Source organism: Calidris pugnax, unplaced genomic scaffold (genome assembly GCF_001431845.1).
Source record: "Calidris pugnax isolate Ruff unplaced genomic scaffold, ASM143184v1 scaffold55, whole genome shotgun sequence".
NCBI lineage: Eukaryota > Metazoa > Chordata > Aves > Charadriiformes > Scolopacidae > Calidris > Calidris pugnax.
Window position 1 is genome coordinate 144,924 of NW_015090832.1, and position 18,997 is coordinate 163,920.

General features: G+C 56.9%; 1 protein-coding gene across 1 annotated transcript; it reads left to right on the forward strand.

Annotated features, from left to right (window-relative positions):
- Positions 1-1,698: 1,698 nt before the first annotated feature.
- KCNS1 (potassium voltage-gated channel, modifier subfamily S, member 1) lies at positions 1,699-16,206 on the forward strand. Its single transcript, XM_014941211.1, has 4 exons — positions 1,699-1,820; positions 6,343-7,335; positions 11,924-11,928; positions 13,602-16,206. The coding sequence occupies exons 2-4, from the start codon at positions 6,370-6,372 to the stop codon at positions 14,050-14,052; spliced, it is 1,422 nt and encodes a 473-aa protein (XP_014796697.1). The 5' UTR covers positions 1,699-1,820; positions 6,343-6,369; the 3' UTR covers positions 14,053-16,206.
- The last annotated feature ends 2,791 nt before the right edge of the window (positions 16,207-18,997 follow it).

An 18,997-nucleotide genomic window follows, 5' to 3' on the forward strand; every position in this document is an offset into this window, starting at 1 on the left:
AAAAGAGAATTTCCCTCAATTTTTTTTTTTTTTTTTTCCTTGGGTTTTTTTTGTTTTTTTTTTTTTTTTTTCTTTTCTGAGGCCTCCCTCCAAGTCGTCCCTTCCCCCTCCCTCCGCTGCCTCCTTTCCCATGTAAACAAGCACACGGCACACACAGTCTGACACATCACACACATGGAAACACGCTGATGGCCCCGCAGCGGCGAGCGCTGCCTGGCGCAGGGACGGGGCTGGCAGCGCAGCGGGAGGCGGGGGATGCTCGCCACCAAGAAGAGCTCTCAGCCAGCCACAGGCAAGCCCAGAGAAGGGTGAGGGCCCTTGGGCTCCAGCCCCTGGGGCTGGAATCAGCCAAGCTGACGGATCTGCTGAGGAGGATGGTGTGAAGTCTGGCCCCGTGCGTGTCGCCGCTCTGACCCAGCAGCTCTGTGCCGGCTGCCGGAGCAATGAGCCATCTCTGCACGGACGTGCAGCCCTGGCCGTCACCCCAGGAAGGTCTCCCATCCTCTCTTTGCCGTCTCTCTACTCTGGCCGCTGACTTTTTGGGGAGTTGGGGTGCTCGCAGCGGTCCCCAAGCCGTGCAGGGATGGCCCCGGGTGGCGGTGGCAGCTCGCTGACCTGAAACGCAGCGTGTGCCATGCCTGGGACTCTCTGCCTTCCCCAACCAGCGTCTAAAGAGACAACGGGGAGCTCCGCCAGCCTGGGAGGCTCTTCCCCGGGGGGGAGCTGCCCCGGTGCCTTACTCACCCCCAGTCCCAAGGAGGAAGATGGAGCTGGATCGCCCGGAGGGTGACTGCGAGGGCAGAGGGACATGGTGTGCCCGGCACAGGGAGGCACTGCTGCTGGGGCCCTGCTCGGCCTGAGCGCCCACAGCACGGGACAGGACGCTGCACCCCAGATACCCCCTGGGGCTCACCCCCCCAAAGGGCAGCATTCACCACTTGGGCAGCTTTGCCAAGCGCTGGGGTAGGCCAGGAGAGGACGAGGGTTGTACCCCCACCCCGGCCCCCACCAGCCGTCCCGCAGGCGCTTCCAGCAGGTAAGGTAAGGCCATCGGGGTGGGCATACCCATGCCTGGCCCAGGTTACCCACCCTACTGCCAGAGACCACCTGCCTCACACCAGAGTTGTGCCAACCCGCCAGCCGGTTTGGCCAAAATCGGGTCCCCCGTGTTGCCATCCCGGTGGGCTTCTCCGAGGGAAGGGGTGGGCTTCCCCCCGGGGCATCCCCGGGGCATCCCCAGCCATCTCTCCCTCCCGGAGCTCGGGGAGGGGAGGTCGCCCCCGTGGACTCCCCGGAGCACCGGGAGGGACCGGACGCACCGCATCCGCCGGGGGTAGACCTCGCCTCCCCGCTCCCACCCCGCGGCTCCGGGCGGGCGGGAGGGCGGCACCCCGGGAGGGGCGACGGGCGGGACCCCCCGTCCCCTCCGGTTCCGCCGAGCTTCTGCCGCCGCCGCCGGCCCCGCAGGGCTCCGCGGCTCCGCGCACGCTGCGGCGGGGGCGGCGCCGAGGCAGGTGAGCGGAGGAGTGGGGCCGGGCTCCGGTTCCCCGGGGTGCTGCAGGCACCGGCAGCGCGGGGACCCGGGGTACCCGGCATCCCGGGGTGCGGCAGCCACCGGCATCCCGAGGAGCCGGCATCGCGGGGCGGGGAGGGGGATCCGGGGCACCGGCATCCCCCGGGGGCGGCGAGGAGCGTGAGATGGGCATCCCAGGGAGGAGCAGGGAGCGGGGCGCAGGCACCCCCGGGCACCGGCACCCCCGGGCACTGCAGGGATCGGCACCCTGAGGAGCAGCGGGCAACCGGGGCACCGGCATCCTGGGGTGAGAGGGCAACGGGAGCAGCGGCATGTGGGGGGAGAGGCGGGGGGGAAGGGGGTGAGCAGGGAACGGGGCAGCGGCACAGCGGGGTGAGCGGGGAAGGGAGGCACCGACAGCCCGGGATGAGCTGGGAGCCACCAAGGCAGCGACCGCATCCCGGGATGCTGCTGGGAACCGGAGCACAGGGATACCCCTTCCCATCTCTCCGCAGGTGGGTGTAGGAGAGACCCCCTCCCCGAAGCCTTGCCCCCACGGGGGGTGCGTGTCCCCCTTTTCAGGGGAGCAGGGCACGGGGGGCCCCTCCGGAGAGTGGTACCCACCGCCTGGGACCTGAGAGCAGAGGCTGGCACAGGGCAGGGCATCATCTGTAGCAGGCAGTGGGCTGCCCGCTGGCAGTAGAGACCCCAACTGTTGGTAATCACCCCCTCCCGCACCCCAAAGCGAGCAGGGAGTCCCCCCCCATCATCTGCATCCCCAGCCCTGGGCGTTTGGGTGGCCTCTCAGTGTACAGCAGCGGATTAAGCTCTGCCTGCGGGGAGCAGCCGGCGGTGGGAATCCCCCTTCCATCCTCCCCCCTGGCACTGCCGAAGGAAGGGCTTGGTCCTCAGCATCCTCAGGTGGACGGGCACAGGGACCCTCAGTGATGGGGACAGGACTCCTCATGGGCACTTTTGGTTGACCAGAAAGCAGGCTTCTCCCCACCTTTAGTCCTTCCCCAGTGCATGGCTGATAGGGACAGCACCCTGCAGGAGCTGGGAGGTCAGACAGCCCCACTGCCCCCCCAGGTACCCAGAGGGGGACCCCCAGCCCTATGGGCATCCCGCTCAGGACTTCCTCCAGGGATTTGCAGCCACCAGCCCTGCACATCTGGGGTGTGTGGGGTCGCTAGGCTGGGGTAACAGGGCATGTGGGACTGGGCTACAGGCAAAGGATGAAGGGTTTCCTCCTTCTCTACGCATTTCTAATGGCTCCTTTGAGACAAGCCACACGACTCCCTGCTGGGAAGCCTCGCTGAGCTGTAAGTACAGGGCTTTTTATTTGGACTGTTAATCTAAATCCATTGTACCTGGTTGGAAAAGCCCCTGTGTGCGATACTCCCTGCACTTGCTGCATCCTCTCTTGAATGTCTATTAGCATCTTCCTTCCCACTCCCGTGGGTCCCCTCTCCCAGTTAGAATAAATATACATAACTTCCATTTGAAAGGCTTTAAGAAAAAAATACGTTGTCAAGGGAAACTCTTCTAGCATTTCTTTCAGATATGCTTGATCTGTTTTTATATTTTTTACTGTCATAAATGCATGTATCAGAGATTTTTTTCTCCACAAGATACATATTCATTTGAGTGCCCAACACCCAGCTCGCACTGGGCTTGTGTAATTCTGGTGGTTGTCTCCTTAAAATAGATTACAGTGTATTTCAACATTTATCGGAAAGAAACAGGCTTTGTCTGTTCTATTTTACCAGTCATTTATGGCAATTTTGCTTTAACTAGAGGAAAATTTTGCAAATTCACATTATTCCAGACAGACACATTTGTATTCTCTGTCCATTGTGCTTTGAAATAAAAAAACACCCGACCTTCCCGACGTAAGCTTCTGTTTCCCAGCAGATACCCCTGCAAACGCGAGCCGGGCGCATCCAACAGGGGAGATCACGCCAGGTCTTAGTTCAAACCTCAGTTTTGTTCTAAAGCTGAGCTTAGCTAGTCATGAAATGAGCAGGGAGAAAGAGTTATAAAACTATTAATTGCTGCTTTAGATTCCTCCATGAAAGCTGTATGTGGGCAGCAATAATTTGCTCTATTCAGAAGCGAACATCAGAAAGGAGCATCTCAGACAGTTCGCGACCCTTCTCCTCGCTCTGCTTCCTGCGTGGGAGGGATGGAGAGATGGAGGGAGGGATTTCCCTGGGGTACAAGGGCTTACAGGGTCCTGACACCCACTTTTTTCTCTTGAGCTAGGAGAGAGGTGGGAGCCGTCTCCTCCCTGGCTCTCGGGATTTTGCCATCTCACCCACAGCCACGCACTGGGGATGGTCCTGCTGAGCTGGACCACGCTTCAGGCTTGTCCTGCCTCCCCAGCACAGCCCCTGTAACCACCCGGGTACCCCAGCCCAGCCCCAAAACCACCTTGTCTTTGATTTCGGTGACATTTGGCCTGCCCTCCCAGGGTGGCTGCTGTACGGGGAAGGTGCAGAGAAAGGCTGAGGATGGTGTGGGGTAAGCTGGATCCCACAGACCCACCCCCAGGGCCCTGTGTGTGCGAGTGTGTGTGTGTTTGTAGCCTGAATGCATGAGCATCCTTCTGGAAGGAACCTGGATTAGTCATCCCCACCCCACAGATGGGCTGTGTGATGTCTTCCCTGGAAAAGCGAATCTGTCACAGAAATTCCAATTTATCCCTGGAAAAGGAGTGTTTACACCCCTTTTTCTCTCTCGCTTTTGTCTTAAGCGTTCAAAAAGTTGATCCTTCATTTTATTTCCTCCCCACTGAAAAGCGAGACAATTAGCCCATTAAGCTCTGAGGCTTATCACAAGCCCGTTGCCTCCTCCAGACGTGGTGTAATGGGAAGCGCTGGTTTTGTGGTGCAAAGCCTGTGTCTTTAAGGAGCCCTGGCTGGGAGATGCAGTGGAGTTAGCAGATGCCTTTGCCTGGCACAAATCTGGCATTTGCTGCTCCCACAGCCCTGCTCAGCTTAAAAACATACCTCTGGGGTTTATTTCTAACCATTATTCCGGTACCTGCTCCTCTCCAGCTCTGCTCTGACCTCCAGATTTAGATGTGAAGTGTCCTCCAGGTCCCTCCCGGTCTGGCAAACCTTTTACACTGCGTTTCTCTGACACTGGAAAACACCCAGAGCCCTTCCCCTGCTTTGGTGTTCCCCGTAAACCCCATGAGATGCCCAGTGAGCGATGCAGGGCTGGGGTGCAATGGGGTCTGCAGGGAAGCTGGGATTCCCCTGGTTGGGAGGGGGACCCTCCTCATGTCACTGACCTGTTCTTGGTGGCTCCTGTCAGACTGGACTCTCCTGTGTGGGGTCTGGTGGCATCTCAGCAACATCAAGGGGTCTGCTGCAGCCTTTTCCCTCATCTCCTGCTGCCATTCTGTGGCCTCTCTTCCTGCGTCACCTAAAAGTTTAAAAACTTCACTGGGTGATAAAAGACAGAGAAGGTGAGGGCTTTCTCTAACAAGCTGCTGGTTAAAACCAGGGAGGGAAGGCTTTGGGATGGGACACAGGCCAGTCTGGAGGTCACAAACGTCTCAGCGATTGCTGCAGCACAACCATCAGGGGCTGCAGAAGTCGTGTCGGCACCAGCAGCCGCCCTGAAGAGCAAGCAGAGCTCAGGAATAAGTCACACCTAATAGCTGGATTTTCCCAAAGTGGCCAATGTGTGTATGAAAATATAATTCCTCAACCAAGAGAGCAAAGGCAGCATCCCTCCTGAGGACACCCAGCACCAGGAGCGAGGGACTGTGTGGGGATGGGCTGCTCTGCACCTCCCCAGGTGTTTGGATGAATAAGGTGGGAGGAGAAGTCTGATTTCAAGGTGCAGGAAGATCACAAACCTTTTAACTTGCCTTTTTATTCACCTTTTTATTCTAAGCTTCTGGTCAAGATGGGTAAATGCGTTTGAAGGTGTGTGATTGCTTCTCTTCATTAGGTGCTTTAACTGCTGCTCATTAGAAAATGGAATTCCTGCTGCACGGAAAAGCCCAGCTTCCCGAAACTTTTAAAATCCTGAAACACAATAGAAATCAAAATTTTAGCTTTTATTTTCCTACCAACATACAGATTTTTAATTCAGAGTCATCAATGATTCTGAATCATGTTTTTGTTATGTTTCAACATTGTAAAAAGAATCTTAATATTTTACTTGATAGAACACACAAGAGGAAACAAAGCAGGCAGATGAATTGTTTTGACACTTTTTTCCTGAAATTCTCCTTAAAACTGACACCTTCTGCGAAAACACTTTGATTTTGGCAAAACTGCTTTTGCTGCTGGGAAGATTGCACCATCTAAGGACTTTTTGACCAGGTCTAATTAGCAACATGGGTAGTCGGGCTACAAAGCTCTTTGGCAGAATCACTGCGGTGGTGGTTTGAGGAGATGTTTTTTCCACGGAGGAGCCTTTTTGGAGGGATAAATCCTCTCTTCAGTGCCTAATTACCTGTTTGAACAAGGAAATCCCAGGTGCTGGAGGTGCAGTAAACTGCCTGCCTTAGGCCATTAGCAAAGGGAGAAACTTTAAGAGGTAAAAAATAAAAAGCAGGGAAAAGTTTGACCTGGAAAAATTATTGGCTTTTTTTTTTTTTTTTCTCCTTCCATACCACCAAAGAACAACCGCCCAAAGCGGTTTCCCAACCCTCTCCCTGGTCCTCAATTTTAAAAATGCAGACATCCCCCCTCGCTCCCCTGGGGTGTTTCTGCTCCCCCCCTGCCCTGGGACCACCCGGATCGGGGGGAGCCCTGTGTCCCCTACAGCCCTGTGTCCTCTCCAGCCCCGCTGTGTCTCGCCCGCAGGTGGAACCAGCTCCCGCTCTGCTGATCATGGTCAACAAGACCTTAAATTACTGGGGTCCCGGTTTTGAGGAGGACGTTATCAACATCAATGTGGGGGGTCTGAGAAGGCGGCTCAGCTCCAGCGCCCTCTCCAAGTTCCCCGACACCCGCCTGGGACGCCTGCTCTCCTGCGACTCGGAGGAGTCCATCCTGCAGCTCTGCGATGACTACGACGTGAGCGCCAGGGAGTTCTACTTTGACCGAAACCCCGGCTTCTTCCTCTACGTGCTCCACTTCTACCAGACGGGGAAGCTGCACGTCATGGAGGAGCTGTGCGTCTTCTCCTTCTGCCAGGAGATCGAGTACTGGGGCATCAACGAGTTCTTCCTGGACTCCTGCTGCAGCTACCGCTACCATGAGCGCAAGCTGGAGAGCCGGCACCACAACTGGGATGAGGAGAGCGAGGTCAGCAGCGTGGACACGTCCCCCGATGAGATCTCTGACATCAACCACGACCTGCTGCGCTACAGCACGCTGCGCTGCGGCAACGTGCGCAAACGCCTCTGGCTCACCATGGAGAACCCCGGCTACTCCATCCCCAGCAAGCTCTTCAGCTTCGTGTCCATCAGCGTGGTGCTGGTTTCCATAGCCACCATGTGCATCCATAGCATGCCCGAGTACCAGGATGTGGATGAGAACGGCAACGTGCTCGACGAACCGGTCCTGCACAAGCTGGAGTATTTCTGCATCTCCTGGTTCACCTTCGAAGTGTCTTCCCGTCTCCTGCTTTCCCCCAACCCCAGAAAGTTCTTCAAGCACCCGCTGAACATAATTGACATTGTCTCGGTGTTGCCCTTCTACTTCACCCTCTTGGTGGACGTGACCATGGGCAGTGACTCGGAGCTGGGCAACCTCGGGAAGGTGGTGCAGGTGTTTCGGCTCATGAGGATATTCCGGGTGCTGAAGCTGGCTCGGCACTCCACCGGACTGAGGTCACTGGGGGCCACCTTGAAGGTAAACTGGCTCTCTATCTCCTTATCTATCTCCTTATCTATCATCAAAGGTCTCTGGGTAAGAAGGAGACCTCTGATGCAGCTGGGGAATGTGGACATTCCCATTCCCAGTGAGCTATCAGCCTGGGGTGGTGTCTGATGAGCATGCTTGGGGTGGTGGGCTGGGCTGTTGGTTTGTGTGTCTGCTAAAACAACCAAGCATGGGGAGCACTGCATGAGTCCTCTTTGTCCACATGCTCAGAGCAAACAACAGGTCACTCCATGGATGCAGACTTTGCTTCAGGCAGAGCTGGTGCTTTCAGGGACTCAGCCATCCCTTCCCCACCATGGTGTGCAAGCCCTGTTGCAAGGTGGTGGAACAAACTCAGCCGTGCATGGGTGGATGGTGACGTCCCACCAGAAGCAGGTCAGTGCCTAGCTGGACCAGCAGCTGCTGAGTGTGCCAGCACCAGTGTGTGGCACAGAGCTGCTCCTGTCCCCAGTCTGGGAGAAGGGAGAGTCTCCTAAGGGCACACTGCCAGGTGGCCAGAGGCCAGCATCCAACCCTTGGTGTCTGTCCATCTAGGGAGACACGGAGCTCCTGGTCCAGCTGGGCTGACACTCGGATGCCCCAGGGTATGACAAAGATGGGACTGGCACATAATTAGCCATGGGTAGCACAGAGTGGCAATAGAAAAGCAAAGGGTTAGCAGCAGTGCCTGGGACAACCAGCCCAAGGCAAGGTCCATGCTCCCAGCAGAGACTGGGCTACCACCCGCTGCCCCTCAGCATGCTGGAAATCTTGGGGAAAGGAGGGCTGGGGGAAGCTGGGCCCAGGAGGGCCTGTCCTCAGGAGGAAGAGCTGGATGAGATGCTGAGACAATGAAGGACCAGGGTCCAGGCATGCCAAGAGGTGGCACCCCTGCAGGTTTGGTGAGATCCTCAGTGGTATGCCTCAAGGCTGTGTCTTTCCAGACCCCCTCCGCAGCACCCCCAGCCTCCTTAGGCCGAGCAAGACCAACTGTGACAAGAGTCAATGCATGAAGCCAGCATGAAATCCTCACCAGCCTGGTGCTGCAGCCCAGACCTCCATCACCACAGCTCAGCTCTGCAGCAGGGACCAGCCTCAGTGCCCCATGCAGGTCTCTGCTCTCCCCCACCATCCATCCCTCCATCCTCCATCCCCCTCCTGCTGGGGACCATGTGCCCAAATCTGGGGAGGGTGAAACTGTCCCCTCACCTCCTGTGCTTACACAGAAAATCCAGCCCGATGCAGAGGCCAATTAAACTCAGTCTTTAATTGTCTCTGATTCTTGGCGACCACATCAAGACAAATCCGAAAGCCAGTCCTCGAGCCTGCCAGGACACAGAATGACACAGTCTCCCGAGTCCCCACTACACATGGGGCTTGTGCTGGACACGGGGTGATGGTCACCAGGGCAAACACCTCCTCTGCTTGTGGGACTGCCGCTTGTCCCCACATTCAAACCAGAAGACTGGTTTTTCAGCATTGCTCATGCAAATATCCTTGTACCTTTTCTCCTTTCAAACAAGTGTTGTGCCAAACAAATGGCCAAGGAAAGCAATCTTCATAACAGAGCTTGAAATCCAACCAAAGGGATGCTCTCCTCCCACTCAGTGCATGGCAAGGGCCGGAGCTGGTGGTCCTGGTGCTGCTCCCTCCGAGAGCCCATCTCGGGGATGAAGCAGGCACAGCCACAGCTGGGGACATCCCTTTTCTCACTGCTGCAGCAGTGGCAGGGCCGGCATGGGGTGTCCCAGTGTCAGCAGGACTCAACTGCCAGGGTTGGACCCATTCCCGTGGGTGAGCTGTGGAGAAAAACAACCCTCAGTTGCAACTGAGGATGAAGATGGGTGGCAGGAAAGGTCTTCTGCCAACTTCTGCTGTGAAGCAGGACCAGCCCACCGTTAATCCTGCAAATCTCACAGAGCTTCAGAAAAAAAATGGGGAGGAAAAAATTCCTGACATCCTCAAAGCCTGCTGAAAACGGGGTCCAGGGAGGATTGTTTGAAATGAAGATGACTGAAGTCCAATCTGCATCACAGTTACTTCTGAACACTCACCTTGAGAGAACAATTAGCAAGTGACAGACCTTGTGGAATTTAAATAAAACTGTACACGTGGGAAGGGCTCCCTGAACCCTTTCCGTGCTCCAGTTAAGCGTGAACAACTCGTTGCAGCAGAGCGGGGACTGACGGGCTCATCTGCATGTTATTAAGCAGCAGAGGAGATGCGGGGAGCCGGCAGCATCCCGGCTCCGGCCTCTGCCGAGCCGCTGATTCACCCGGTGACGCGCTGGAAAGAGCCGCTTCCCGGGGACTCCGGAGCCAGCTGTAAATGGGGATGAGAGAAGACACAGGTCTGACGCAGCAGCTTGGCGTTGTGATTTACTGGGCACATAAATTACGACGTCTTGTTAATCATAATTTACTTCCTATTGCGAGAGCATAAAGCAGCAGCAGAGGAGGAAGGGCCGTTCACAGCCAGGAAGCGGGAGCGATGGCTCTGGCGAGGCGAGTAATTGTTCCCCTGCCACCAAAGTGCTAGCAGAGGGATTTCTGCCATTTGGGCATCATAAATTCCAAACCGTCTTCAGATCGGCTGGGGCCTGATTCAGGGTCTATTTAATTTGAGGAGAGGCTTCCCACACGTCCTGCTCTCCCTCCCCGCCGTGTACGACATCCATCGCTGGTACTGCAGCTTGGTTTGGTCCTGTCTCCCACTGGCAGTCAATAGGTGTCAGGTGCTGAGTAATTTAGGCATCTGCAGGGATCTCCAGGAGTTGCTGTCTGTCCCCTGAGGGGCCTAAATACACAAATAGGTGGGAAGAGCCAGCGCTGCACGTCCCCAGGCAGCAGATGCGTCACCCTGCTGCTGTAGCCATCTCTATGGGCCACCTCCGTGCTCGGTCCCCATGCTGGTATCTCCAGTCAGGCTCAAACCAGGCTTTTCCATTTCATTTGTCTTCTGCTGTGCTGGAGGAGAGGTGTACATTCAGCTGGGGAAGGAGCCCACCCACGGCTGTCGCAAGGGCAGGCAGACCTCCTCCCAGGGCAAGAGCCCAAAAAGACTGCTGCTGGGGTGGTGGTTTTGCTGGAGCCTTTTATTATCCAGCATCACCTCCCCAGGCTGCTTGCTAAATCTGTGTCCCACCTGAGCCCCAGCTACACCTGCATCCCCCTAAACTATGGCTAAAACTGCATCCCATCCAAACCATGGCTAAAACTGCATCCCACCTGAACCCCAGCTATGCCTGCATCCCCCCAAACCATGGCTAGAACTGCATCCCTACCCAAACCCCACCTAATCCTGCTTCCCCCCCAAACCTTGGCTAAATCTGCATCCCCCCTGAACCCCAGCTAATCCTACATTCCATCCAAACCATGGCTAAAACTGAATCCCTACCCAAACCCCAGTTAAAACTGCATCCCACCCAAACCATAGCTAAAACTGCATCCCACCCAAACTATAGGTAAAACCCCATCCCCACCCAAATCCCAGCTAATCCTGCATCCCAGCTGAACCCCAGCTGCCTCTGCCTGCCCCTGGATCAATGAGCCAACCACACCTTTTGAGGATAAATGGCTGCAAATAGGATCAGATAGGAAATTCCTGGAACCGCCCTGTGCCGCAAGCCCTGACCCTGCTTGTAAATTGAAGCAGCTGGAGCTATCGAGCTGCCTGTCTTCCCCCTCACCCTCCAACACATCCCAGGGCCATAACTGACACTCTTTAAAAATGTATAAGGTTATTCGGCTCCGCTGCTCCCCGTCCGGGACCCACAGACGTGCTGATAAGCTCCAGCCAGGAATAAGCCTTTCATGGCCAAGTGATACGTCCTTGAAACTCGGTGGCTCTGAGCTGTTTGTCCTTCTCAAGGAGCTCTCCTGGAGCTGCTGGAGGGCATTTGCAGCCACAGTGGATGGCGGCAGTGGAGGATATTATTTCCCCTTGGTGTTACTGGTGTTAGCTGAGCAGCTTTTGCCAGCAGTCAAAGCAAAGTCTCCTCGCTCCCTGCCGTGAATCCACCTCCTTCACGTCTCTGTCTTGACCCTGGAAGCTCTTTTCCCACGTCTTCTGCTGTTTGCTTTGCTCGAATGTTGTTTTGTTTAGTCATTATGTGGTCTCCAAGAAAGCGTTCTCTGGCTGTTAGGAGACTGGAAACCGCCCCCCCATGATCAGAGCTTGGTTTTCCTTTCCCCAAAAGATGAAGAGCAGTGGGCAGAAACAGCCAAGAAGTTGGCTTGTGACAGTCAAAAAGCGAGGGGACTAGCCGTGCTGTGAGGATGGTGGTGGCTTTGGCACTGGCGGGTGGTTGGCCTGGCCCTGCCAGCAAACAAGGGCTTCATGGTCCCCTCCTCTTGGTCTGTGAGGCTCTAAGAGTTGGGGTCCCCATCCCCACTGCGTGGAGGGCTCTCGGCTCACACCTCGCCAGGACAAGGACGGGAGATGGGTGCTGGATTTGTCCCAGGGCTGGCCCATACCCTTTTGCCTGGTCCCAGCTCATTCATCAGCAGTCTCCCTCCCAGTATCACTCGCTGCCTGGTCCCCTAACTGCCCACCACCTTTTTGCCCCCCGGGGTTTTAGCACAGGTTTGTACTCTGCTCAAAAATTAAGGAGATCCAATGACAAACTGCAACACAGATGTTTTAGTGTGAAACCAGAGAAACGACCGATGGCTTCTTCAAGGAGCGTTGCACACCCCTGCTGTCAGCCTGTCCCATGGCCCCATTCCCACCAGGGCTCCCAGACCCATCGGGCTGGAGCTTGGCGAGCTGGGGGTGCAGCACCTCATGGGAGCCAGGGGCTGACACCAGCCCATGCTGCTGTTAGATGGATCCCTGGACTGCCCTGGGGCTCCCCAGTTCCAGAAGGACAGGGAACTGCTGGAGAGGGTACAGCAGAGGGCTACAAAGATGATGAGGAGCCTGGAGCATCTCCCTTACGAGGAGAGGCTGAGGGACTTGGGTCTTTTTAGTCTGGAGAAGAGAAGGTTGAGGGGGGATCTGATCCACACCTATAAATACTTAAAGGTGGGTGTCAGGAGGATGGGGCTGGTCTTTTTTCAGTGACAGGGCAAGAGGAAATGGGCACAAACTTGAATATAAGAAGTTCCACCTAAACATGAGGAGGAACTTCTTTCCTTTGAGGGTGGCAAAGCCCTGGAAGAGGCTGCCCAAGGAGGTGGTGGAGTCTCCTTCTCTGGAGATATTCAAAACCCACCTGGACAAGTTCCTGTGCAACCTGCTCTAGGTGACCCTGCTCTGACAGGAGGGTTGGACTAGATGATCTCCAGAGGTTCCTTCCAACCCCATATCATGCTGTGATTCTGTGACCCAACGACCAGGGCTGCTTGGATTCCTCTCAGCTCTCAGGTTTGCTTTGAGTCTCCCACACAAAACCAGCAAGGAAATGTAATTATCTCAGAAACTGCAGTTTCTGCAAGAAAATTCCACCCTCACAAAGGGTTAGATGGATGCGGAGACTGTAGAAGGTGTTGGGGGACAGGAGGGCTGAGGTCCCTGGGGGTCTAGTTGTGGGGTTCCCTGGCAGCCGGGGAGCCTGGGGCTGAAGGGCTGGAGCTGAGCCCGCAGCAGAGACACACGTCCTCCCTGCGAGCACATCATGAAAATACAAATCGCTTCACTTAGAGGCTGCCCATTAGGTGGTTTCTGGGGACCTGCCAAGATAAAAGGAAAATGGGAAAAAATGTGTCTAAATATCGTTAGCCGAGATGGGGTTGGAGTGAGTGCTGGAGGCAGGGGGTAGCCTCTGCCGGGGATCACTGGCTGGGAAACAGAGGTCCCCTTTCCCTCCCAGCACTGCCTCCCCCTCACAGGTTGCTGGTGGGAGCTCCTGGGGGTGCCAGGGCTGATTTCCTTGCTGCCCCACTCGCTCCAGGTGTGGGTCACCCACACCCCCCCAACCTGTCTCAGCCCAGGCCCACAGCGGGATGTCCCACGGCAGAGATGGATGGAGGCACTGAGACACCGATGGAGACACAAAGGGCTGTGTTTGTGCTGCGGGATCCTGGCACCCACTGACCACCGCTCTGCTTTGCCTTCCAGCACAGCTACAGGGAGGTGGGCATCCTGCTGCTCTACCTGGCTGTGGGGGTCTCTGTCTTCTCCGGCGTGGCCTACACGGCTGAGAAGGAGGAAGACGTTGGCTTTGACACCATCCCGGCGTGCTGGTGGTGGGGCACGGTCAGCATGACCACCGTGGGCTACGGCGACGTGGTGCCCGTCACGGTGGCGGGCAACAGTTACAGGGAGGTGGGCATCCTGCTGCTCTACCTGGCTGTGGGGGTCTCTGTCTTCTCCGGCGTGGCCTACACGGCTGAGAAGGAGGAAGACGTTGGCTTTGACACCATCCCGGCGTGCTGGTGGTGGGGCACGGTCAGCATGACCACCGTGGGCTACGGCGACGTGGTGCCCGTCACGGTGGCGGGCAAGCTGGCCGCCTCGGGCTGCATCCTGGGGGGCATCCTGGTCGTGGCACTGCCCATCACCATCATCTTCAACAAGTTCTCCCACTTCTACCGCAAGCAGAAGGCGCTGGAGGCGGCCGTGAGGAACAGCGGGAAGAAAGACCCTGAGGAGGTGGAGAGCGTCTCCAGCCGCGACCGGGACTCGGAGGCTCTGAGCGAGACCTCCCTGGGCAGAGGCAGCCCCGACCGCCGCGGTCTGACCCCCGGTGCCCACCCCACACCCTGACCCCACTGTGCCGTTGCACCGGGGCATGCACGGGACCCACAAGTATGGGCTGTGGCACCGGGACACGGCGGAGGAGCCAGGCTCTCCCCATCTGGCACCACGCCTGGCATCATCCCTGCCCTGCCAAGGACAGGAGGGGTTGGAGGAGATGCCCAGCGGGTGCTGGCTGCTTCCAGCCCCTGGGAACGCAGCGGCTGGGTCCTCCTGGACATGTTTCAGCCTTCACCTGGCCATGGCCCTGCTCCCCCCTGGCTGCAGACGGAGGCCGCGGCGCTGGACATACCCCTGCCAGAAAGGGAGTGAGGAAAACAGAAACACAGGTGACCCCCGATCAGGCACTGCCACAGCTGCGTGAAGGGGGATCTGCCTCTGCCCTGAGCTTTAGTGTTGTCCAGGGTGAGTTTAAGTAGCCTGAGGGTGATGCAGCCCCCAACCAGGCTGGTTGCCCTTGCCGGTCCTGTGCCAGGTCAGCATCAACTCCAGCCCCAAACCTTGGAAACAGCCTCGAAAGGCCCCACTGGCTGTGGGGCAAAATGGGATGGAAATCAGTCTGCATGGAAGGACATGTGGTGTCCAGCCCAGGGTGAGCCCCACTGTCCCCAGCCCCTGCAGTGGGACCGGCTGGACCTCACCTTCCTCCCATTGCAGGTGGGGTTTAACTGCTCTCCTGCACTGCTGCCCGTGGGACCCCCAGGGATGTGGGTCTGGGGTTGTGCTGGGATCGTGGCACAGCTGGGAGCACTGGGGGAGACCCGCAGGGAATGACGGGGCAAAAGGGACCCCGTCCTCCAAGGCAGGAGCAGCCAGAGGGGATGAGGCTGGGGGAACTGAGGGGCCACCCCCAGTAGGGATCTCCCCGCCAAGTCCTTTGCTCCGTGGGGCTCCGAAGCCACGGGGGCATTGGTTTTGGAGGAGCCAAACCATCCCCCGGGGCAGAGAGGAGGCAGAGACCCTGCAAAGGGCTGTCAGGGAGCAGACATGGGGCGCACGCTCCTGGGCATGGAGCCTCTGCCACTGCTGTGTGTTTATGATTTCCACCATGGGAAGAGCTGCCGGGGAGCCCCAGGGCTGCAGCAGCCCGTGATGGGATGGAGGAGATGACCAAAGCCATCTGGGTTGGGTACATGCCCCAGTCCCCCTCGCCACAACCCCCAGTCCAGCTTCGCTCTGCTGCCTCATCTCTCCCTGCCTTGGGGCCAGGCAGGGGCAGGAGGGGGGTCACACTGCCCCGGGCATCACCAATGTCCCCACAGGGAGCCGAGCTCCCCGGGTGCCAATGCACTCACCTTCCCTCCGTGGGGGGGGAGCACCCCCCGTGTCTGTGGGAGAGCCAGGGCAGGGGGGACCTTGCACTGCTCCTCGTCACCGCAGCCTCTGAGCACCTCACAGCCGGGCAGGGGGGTCTGGCACTCCCACCCGGATCCCTGACCAGCTGAGCACGTTTGGGGCTGTTCCCAGCACAGCATTAATTCCCCATGGAGTTTTTCCTTGCCCCCCAGTTCTCTGTTTGGAAACCGTGCAGCATCTTTGTGCACAGAAGAATGCACCCAGCCATGCCCCTTCCGAGCAGGAGGAACCCTGCAGTCACCTCATGGGCTCAAAAAGAGGTTGATGGCAGGAGGATGGCCCCAGGCACCTGAAGGGTGGTCTCGTGCTGGTTGTCCCAGCTGGCTTTCAGTTGTCTCTGCAGTTGCTGGCACCGGCTCTGCCCGTAGTCACCTGCTGATCATGGGGAAGAAAAGACAAACCAGCACCAGTGCCGTCGGTTCAGCCTTTCTGAACCTCACCGGGACTCGGGGAGGGGTCCCCAGGGAACGGGGGGTGTGGGATGGGAGGGTGCTCAAGCTCCTGGCATCATTGAGTCTTCCAGTATGGATGGTCTGTGGTCCCCTCTGCGCTCCTTCCCACTGCGAGCAGGGACCGGCGAGCTCCATCCCCCGCTCCCGCCAGCTCCCGCTGTTACTTGAATAAAGGAAGGAGTTTCCCCTTCTCTGCATAAGTATTCCAGTAGCAAAGTATATTAAAATGTGAAGACTGAATTACATGTATTAATTAAAAAGCATTATGCAAATAATGAAAAGAGCATGTAAATTAATTTTCTATCTATGCATGGGATGCATACTGTATATTTTATTAAAGACCTCAGTGACCCGCTTTGGAGGTTGGTTTTCTGTGTGGTGGCAGCTCGGGGTGCACGTCAGCCCAGATGGGGACAGGGCAGTGGGGGGGTGCCAGGCTGCTCCCGGTGCCACTGCAAGGTCCCCAGAGCCAGCTCCAGCACCGTCTTGGAGAGAGTCCCCAACCTCATCCCTGCCCCTATGGGGGGTGACAGCTATTCCTCGTGCCTGGACCACTGGTGTCACCCTGCCATCTGGGATAACCCATCTCCCAGGAGGCCCAAAGGAACTTGAGTCCCCCGGGGTGCGAGGGAATGGGTGGGAGCTGGAGGGCTGCAGGACAAGCCACACAGGCACCGAGGGAGGGAAGCACAGAGGGGCTTTCAGGAGTGGATTGCAAATAACATTAAAAATGCAGGATGATTCCCAAAGCAAAGAGCTTGCTCCATCCCAGCCTGGTTCGTTCCTCCATCCCCTTCCTTCCACACCCATGAAATCTGGGAAGCAGGCAGGGAGGAGGAGGAGGAACGTGCAGGAAGGCACAGGCTGCATCAGCAGCACCAAAGGACACGAGAGCTGAGCCATCGGTGTGAAAACCCAGCGCTGGGAGCCGAGGAGCAGCCGAGCACCAGCCAGCTGTTAACTCCACTAACAGCTACTCTTGGTTTAAGAAATCAACGTCAACCCCAGGCTCGTGGGCCACGATTTGGACTAAAGGTAGAAAAGGCTCCACTTTGAAAGAAAATATAGTTTAGGGCGCAAGTGTTAATGGCTTAACTCGGTTAAACAACACTTTGTCAGCAGAAGGCTGGAGGGTGTGTGTGCTTGTTCCCTGGTGGCTTCCCAGCCATTTTGCCCACAGCCACGGCTGTTCCAAGGGCAGGGGAGCAGGGCTCGGGGTGAGGAGGGGATACCCCACACTGCAGCTCTGGAGACCCAAGAGGAGCTGCTCCATCACACTGATGTTCTTCCCCCCTTCATCCCTGCTGCTTTCCTTAGCTCCCAGTACTAAAGCCGGGAGGACTGAAGCCCACCCAGACAAATTCAGGCCACCTTGCTCAGGCCAGCAGCTGCTCAGACACTGCAGCTGTGACTACCTCCCCTCTCCTGGCATGGAGAACCTCCCCTTGGCTTCAGTAGCCCTAATCACATCCATCCTCCCCTGCTTTCCTTGCAAACTGCCTGTGATAGGGACCGTGGTCATCAGCAGCTGAGAGCTATTACTAATTATCACAGGTTTCCCCTGGCTAATGCTGCTTGTCATCTTAGAAAAGTAGAGTAGCCCCTTTGGAGGCTTAGAAGACCACCACACAGCACCAGGCTCCCCAAGGAAATACCTTTGCCCCTGCAGAGGGTTTCAAGCCCCCAGGCAGAAGCTGGGCACACGAGGAGCAGCATCCCCAGCCAAACCCAGCACCAATTTTCTCTCCAGGGAGGAGGTGTCCCCCCAGCACGTCCTGCTAGAACAAGGTGGGGACAGGCTGCTCTTCGGGAGCTGGTTCTCCCGTGTTTCAGGGGTGCAATTTGTGCTCTGGTGCTGCCTGGGCTTTATCCTCCTTTATCCTGAGGGCAACATAAAAGGCTGAGCTCATTCCCGATGCTGCAAGTGGCCTCTCTGATGCTCTGGGATGAGGGGGGTGTCTCCAGGCTGCTTGTCTGCAGGGGAAGCCTTCCTGCCGCTCTCCCTGCGTCAAGCACATTCCTCTGCTAGATGTGATGGGAGGAGGATTAAAAATAGACTTTAATCTTTATTCCTTTGAGAGTTTTTCCATTAACAACACAAAAAAATAAAAATCTGCATGCTACTGATCTCTCCAAGGCCAATGCTCCCCCAATTTGGGGGTTAAAAACAAGGCAGGACCCCCCCCGCCATGAGTTCCCCCCCACCGCGCTGCGACCGGCGGCTGCCCCCGGAGCGGGGCTGGTGTGCGAGAGCTCCAGGGTTGGGGAAAGCCATGAAAAGAAGGTTTTCTTTTTTTAGCCTCCTGCTCTGCTCTGCGCAGACATCGGGGTTTGCACGGCTAGATGTGATGGGAGAATCCTCCCCCCGGCGCAGGCAGAGCCAGCCCAGCCCCAGCTCCGCGGAGCCAGGAAGGTACCGGGTGCCAGGAGTGGGTGGTCACAGCCCACGCTCGCCTCCCCCAGACACTCGTGTGCTCGAGGGGCTGCCAGGACCCCTCTGGTTCACTATTTCTGAGGCAAGTAGGAAATTCACATCCTTTGGCTAATCCCTAAGCAGTTTTCCTGAGAGCAGCTGCGTTTTCATTTGGTACAGTGTTGGTAAATCAATTAACCACTTTATCGGGTTATTTCCACAAAAACTGCTCTCCCCACTCACAAATGGGGACGAGCCGGGTGCCAGGAGTGGGTGGTCACAGCCCACGCTCGCCTCCCCCAGACACTCGTGTGCTCGAGGGGCTGCCAGGACCCCTCTGGTTCACTATTTCTGAGGCAAGTAGGAAATTCACATCCTTTGGCTAATCCCTAAGCAGTTTTCCTGAGAGCAGCTGCGTTTTCATTTGGTACAGTGTTGGTAAATCAATTAACCACTTTATCGGGTTATTTCCACAAAAACTGCTCTCCCCACTCACAAAATGATTGATGAAAGAGTGACTCTTTCGCCTCCGGGGAACGGTGATTAAGGAGTGACCTTATTAAGCTACTTCACGCAGCTGCGAATCAGACAACTCTGCTCCAAAGAGACAAAGCAGACGTCATTATTCCTCTTTAAAACTTCCCTGCCAACTTCCAGATCCGTGACGACCCTGAGCGTGGTCTGTGCGCTCGGCTGGTTATGGGAAAACCGGGAGATTTTACAGGGCTCGACC